Here is a 6000-nt window from a genome sequence, read left to right as displayed (position 1 = left end):
GACGCTTAGTGAGTTGAGAAATTGTTTATTGCTCTGCTGACGTATCGGCGTTTGAGCCATACAAGAAAATAGACATCTTTGTCGTTGTCGCTTGAGAGGGATATTGTTTAATTTGTGTTTCGTGAATACAATTGTAATTACTTCCCTCAAAAACAATCTTAAAGATGTGGTACATTGAACATGAAAAGATGACACCTTGGTTTTGCATAACACAAAAATATATATACACACACACACCCATAGGCTGAATTGTACTCCGGCTTAAATTAGCCTTTCCAGTACAGCTGACAATTAATAGTATTTCGTTTTCTCGAATTACAGAAACTCTCTGACCTGTGTGCACCTCAAAGATTCTGGAAGTTTGATTATATTAACTTCATGAAACAAATTTCCCTCGTTAAAAACGGGAGTGGCCTACATAGCTCCTGTCCCATATGCTCAACCATATACTATATAATGAAGTGTTGCCCAGAATTAAGTGTGTACTACTACTTACATTAAATATAAGTAAAGTTCACAGGTTGGTAGTACAACCGTATGATGGAATGCCTAGTGGCGATATCGGACGTAACACTCGAAATACAGACAGGTTGTTAGTACAAAGTTTTTTTTTCTCATTAAAAATGTTTTATCGGCCCTTTTTGATGTTTGATTTCTTCAACAACGAACTCAATTTGGTTTCGATTCAGACACGCATCTATTTTTCGTTTGTTAAGCAAAGCAACATATAGATTTTGTTCACAATGTACAGTGTGCCCTTTAGTGCAGTTCCTATTGTACGCTACAGATTTGAACATGAAAAGATACCAAAAATATATTAGCTGTCTTGTCGATTTCACGATCAGTTGTCCATTGGCGCGCTTTGCGGGACATTCATTGAAACCAAAATGGCGACCCCCAGTGCGCGTTTTCCTTTACCTAAGCCGCAGCGCCACTCCAACATAATGTTGAAACAGCAGCGTAAGTGCAATTCAAAAAAAATAATAGTGAAATCTTGCTCGGTTCATACAAGCTGCATGTTCATAGTGCAAGTGGCATCTTGACGAGGATTCTATGGATGATTGTCCCAAGGCGAAGCGTGCCAAGTCGGCCGCTCCGGAAATTGCTACGACAGCATTGTTCAAACGAAGTGACGAACTGCCGGTGGCTGAACGTGTAGAGGTGCGTAGCAATAGCGGCAATGGTGCTTAGAGCGTCAGTCACAGAAGATACCAAGCGAGGAAGGCGAAACGTGGCAAAACTGCACCTGACCGTTCTCTCATTTATTTTTAGTTAGACCTCGACGCCATCTCAATATAGTGAAAAATAACATAACCCTATCCTCAGCTTGAAATACGTTCTTGTATAAATTGACAGCAAAAGTGTGTTTGCAGTATGACAATTACCCGATCAGCTGTACCGGAGGCTCCCGCCTTCCAACCATCATAACACATGGCTATCACATGGCCTCTGATTGAAGCCTAGCCATTGTTGAATCTTGCGCAGCTGAAAACGTATCGCCTTTGAACAATATAATTTCTAACCCGAGCATCATTGACCTCGTTAACTTTTTTAGATATTTACGGTAACAGCTGTAGTATATGTTTATTGACTGTTTGATGCCAGACTGCAGTCTAGCGGGCAGGTTATGTGGGTATTTCGATAGTCGAATTGGGCCGCCGGGTATTCTTGAAAATGATTAGTTTCGGTGCATATTCGTATACGAAGTATTTCATAGTAGCCGTAAATAGTGCTGTAATTATATAATTATATCTGACAATGATTCTATATACTTTTATGGATTTTAGGTGCGAGGTGCAGACTTCAATACCAAAGTAGATCTCGATGCTCTTATGAGCTCTCTAATGACAACCGGTTTCCAAGCAACCCAGCTCGCCAGAGCAATTAATGAAGTCAATAAAATGGTTAGTATAAGCATTCTCATCTTCCCAAGGTTTACATCCACAGCTGTTTTTCAATTAAAGTTGGTGTTTATTAAATGTGTGCCCTAACGTAGAACCATTTTCGTGTAATAAGAAAACTAAGTTGCGCTTTTGCAAAATAAAGATATCATTTGTATTTAATATAAAACACGTAGTATGATTGAGTGAATGTATGTACAACTTACGAATCTTTTTTTTTTTATAAAAGTCTACCATTGAATGCTTGCATCGTAAAATTTTAATCTACTATCTCCAACAAATCGTGCAATTCTTTCAATCTACATGCTGCCTTTTTGGTATCTATTTGTAAAGGTTATGCTTTATTAAGTTAGTAATTATCTGATCCGCTGGGAAATGCGGTTTTGCTCATAGTACTTGGGGCACCTAATGAGGTAGCTTAACTTTGAAACCGGACGACGATACACATAGTGTCATTCCAAAAGCTAGCCGTGTGAAGCAATGCCTAGTTCCGATAGCGGAGGTAAAACTCAGACCTTTCCAAGTTCACCGGTTGCTTATCGGCTATATAAACCGAAATATAATACTCTTCAGAATAACGTTAGTTGTCGTAACGATGATAGAGATTCTGCACAATAAAGCCAATCATCTACGTGTATTGTATAATAATTATTCATTGTTTTGTGCGTGCTCTAGCTCGACTGCCGTGAACGGCCTCTTCCAGATGATAAGCTAGATACCCTTGAGGAAGATCCGTTTATTAGACGCAAGACAAGCTGTACTATTTTCTTCGGGTACACGTCGAATATGGGTTCTGCCGGAGTTAGAGATATCATAAGATTTCTCGCACAGCACAAACTGGTATGTATTGTGGTCTAACCCTCCCGTATTTCGATAAACATAATTCAACACACTAAGCGAGAGTACGGTAACGCTAATCATCCGTATTGGCGTAATTCTGAATGAAATGATCATCGACGAACATGTATTCACGTTTAGTCAAACAAATGTGCGTATCGTATAAGTAAATGTTAAGCAAATGACTAAATATGAAAAAAAATTGTCTCAGTTTTGTGTTTTTGTCTAATAATTATTCGCACATGGAAACATTGCTGTCCATCTGCGTATTAATTGTGGTGTTTGCTGCTTTAAGTACTACATTATATATTGAACTAAATAATATACTTTGGCATGCGTGCGTATTTATTTATTTTTATTTACAATATGTACAATACAAAATCTCCATTGCAGGTCGATTGCTTAGTTACGACAGCTGGCGGCGTCGAAGAGGATCTCATCAAATGCATGGCACCCACTTACCTGGGGGAATTCTCTCTTAAAGGACAGGAGTTACGGAACAAAGGTTAATGTACTTCATATTATTAACTTCAATTAATTTTCATTTCATCAAAGTAGTTCTCCTGATTTTGTACAATCGTTGTTGATAAAGTTTTTCGTAAAGTGACACTTATTCATTTTGTTAACAAAGTTCCTAATCGAACCATTTACGTTTTAACTTTCATACATTGACTCTTAGGGATCAACCGGATAGGCAACTTGCTTGCACCAAATGATAATTACTGCAAATTCGAAGACTGGATTATGCCTGTTTTAGACGAAATGCTTGAAGAGCAGAAAAACACTGGTATTACCTGGAGTCCCAGTCGAATGATTGCGCGTTTCGGAGAGCGAATTGCTCATACGGATTCAATTTATTACTGGGCTCAGAAAAATCAGATTCCAGTGTTCTGCCCAGCAATTACTGACGGTTTGTAGACTTGACGCAATTGATAACTTTGTTGAAACTTTTGGTGTACTTTTTGAGGTCAAACGTTTTTAACTGTTTGGAGTTTGTCTTGTACACTGGTAATTACTATAATGCCATTTAACTCAGTTCTTCCTATTCGTCAATTTTTATTTTGTGGCTATAGGGAGCATCGGTGATATGTTGTACTTTCATAGCTTCCGTAGTCCTGGTCTCGTTGTTGATCTCGTTCAAGACATCCGTCGAATAAATTCAATGGCTGTTAAGGCCGAGCACTCCGGTATGCTAATTTTGGGCGGTGGTGTCGTCAAACACCACATATGCAACGCTAACTTGATGCGGAACGGAGCAGACTTTGCTGTGTATATTAATACGGGACAAGAATTTGATGGTATGTGACTAGGTTCTCTGGTTTTACAGTTGTCTTGATGAATGTTGAGTTAGCATACATAGACCCCGGTCTGCTTAATTAAGCATAGCCTACCCAATATGAAACCTAACTTTTTCGTTGCAGTGAAGTACCAGTGTGTAACTCAGGCTATTAGGTGGTGACTTCTTGCTTCCGATTGGTTGATATTTTGATGTCTTTAGAAAGGCGTATTTCGAGATAACACCATTGCAGTCTCTCATATTAAATAAAATGTCGTAAGTAATGAAATTTTACTTACCTGAAAAATGGTTGTCTCTTTGGTGCGTCTAAAAAGCTAACAATATTAATTAGCTTTTATGGCCGTTTTAGGAAGCGATTCTGGAGCGTCTCCAGATGAAGCCGTGTCATGGGGAAAAATAAAGGCGGCAGCTCAGCCCGTTAAGGTAAAAGCACCCCATGTGGGTACTATGTAGCCTCAAATCGATCTTCTAAGAGAACCTATGAAAAAAGTCCTTATGCATACAAAATTATGCACATAATTATTACCTATAGACAATTGTAAATAATGCTACCTCTTATAATGCTTTGTCTCCAGTTATTATGAAACATTGCCAACATAGGTTCAACATTTAGCGTTGTTCTATGGGTCGGGGATTTTGCTGTAGTGGATGGCTCAATGACCGTATTGCAGCTAGTAGGCCTAAAAGTATATTTTATCCTTCCATTCGGCTAGGTATGCGTGGATGCATCCATTGCCTTTCCGTTGCTCGTCTCGCAAACATTTGCCAAACGAGTTAACTCTGCTCCAGCGAACGAGTGTGTATAAACGTTATCGCTTGCCAAGGACAAGACTGACAACCATATAAAGCGCCTTGTGCCAATGGCATGGGAAGTCGAAACGGCTCTGTTCTCCAGCGCCGCGTACCTCATTGACCTTTTTGTGCACTTAACAGGTCACACGATGATCAAGCGAATCGCGGGATAACAAACGTTTTCATTCGATCCTTGGTGGATCTTCACGGCTTGTAAAACTGTAAATTTCTTGCGCGGAACATTTCTGTTACACGGTGCGCAGCTCTTTATGACTGAATGGATTTTTGTGGCTCTACCAAGTAGAAAATAGTTTGGCTTCTTCTGAATCAAGCTTTCTAAGGACACTCGTAAAGCATAGTCTCCTTTATACGCGACCTGTTTCACTGTTTGATGAAGAAAATTATCATAATGTTCGTAAAAATGTAATAAATATCGTTTCGCCTGTGTATAGGAAGTTGTCATAGGAATAAATAAAGGCGTATATATAAAGAAAAACCCGATGCGTCCCTTATTTATGTAGGCAGCTTCGATCATACGACAAACAAGTTTATAGATCACTCGAATTCGTTTTTCTATTAGAATCATAGAAAAGTAGTTGCAAAAATTCTGGAACGAGATTTACTGATAATCCATAAGTAGAGGCGCCTTGATTCAGAAAACATACATAGCAGTAATAAGGGTTAAGTGGATAAGACACGGAAGTGTTAAAGACAGGACGGAACAACTAAAAGAAAAAAGTCTTATCGTCAATTTTCTAGAATAGCTAAGGTACGGAACAAGGTGTGATATAACTGAAGTACTATTACACAAATAGGCCATCATCTCACAAAGGAATCTTTGTGCTATAGTCGCAGGTTGTATTTGAAGGATCGAAACAAATCTATGACTATTGTATCACTCAGTTAAAAAGTACCTCTAGCTTTCACTAACTTAAGAACAAATTTTATTTTGGTTTACTTTTTGGTTTTTTCACGATGCTGACAATTTAAATAATAAAATAATTTATTTGGATAAGTCGTTAACCTATTGCAGCGTATTACTTATTCAAGTCGTATTACTTATTTCAGCATAACTGCAAAAAAGCTCACTGTCATTTATTGTAAGAAACGATTCTGTGTTCAGCTTTACGTGAGAACGTGTTATGGACATATGTTGCAAACTGTTTTACAATG

The 6000-nt window shown here is 38.5% G+C and overlaps 1 protein-coding gene across 3 annotated transcripts; it reads left to right on the top strand.

The window, feature by feature from the left end:
• Positions 1-915: 915 nt before the first annotated feature.
• Dhps (Deoxyhypusine synthase) lies at positions 916-5323 on the top strand. Of its 3 annotated transcripts, none has more exons than XM_022799093.2 (8): positions 916-1161; positions 1788-1904; positions 2577-2741; positions 3132-3243; positions 3418-3648; positions 3812-4036; positions 4385-4458; positions 4749-5323. In XM_022799093.2, exons 1-8 carry the CDS (start codon positions 1054-1056, stop codon positions 4839-4841), a joined length of 1125 nt encoding a protein of 374 aa, XP_022654828.1. In that variant the 5' UTR covers positions 916-1053; the 3' UTR covers positions 4842-5323. The 3 variants fall into 3 exon arrangements, with proteins under 3 accessions (XP_022654828.1, XP_022654839.1, XP_086831245.1); XM_022799104.2 differs by lacking the exon at positions 916-1161 and adding an exon at positions 1193-1493; XM_086975119.1 differs by lacking the exon at positions 916-1161 and adding an exon at positions 1193-1564.
• The last annotated feature ends 677 nt before the right edge of the window (positions 5324-6000 follow it).

The sequence above is a fragment of the Varroa destructor genome, unplaced genomic scaffold (genome assembly GCF_002443255.2).
Source record: "Varroa destructor unplaced genomic scaffold, Vdes_3.0 BEIS01000001.1, whole genome shotgun sequence".
In the NCBI taxonomy this organism is placed as follows: domain Eukaryota; kingdom Metazoa; phylum Arthropoda; class Arachnida; order Mesostigmata; family Varroidae; genus Varroa; species Varroa destructor.
This window is presented reverse-complemented; position numbering and strand designations above follow the sequence as displayed.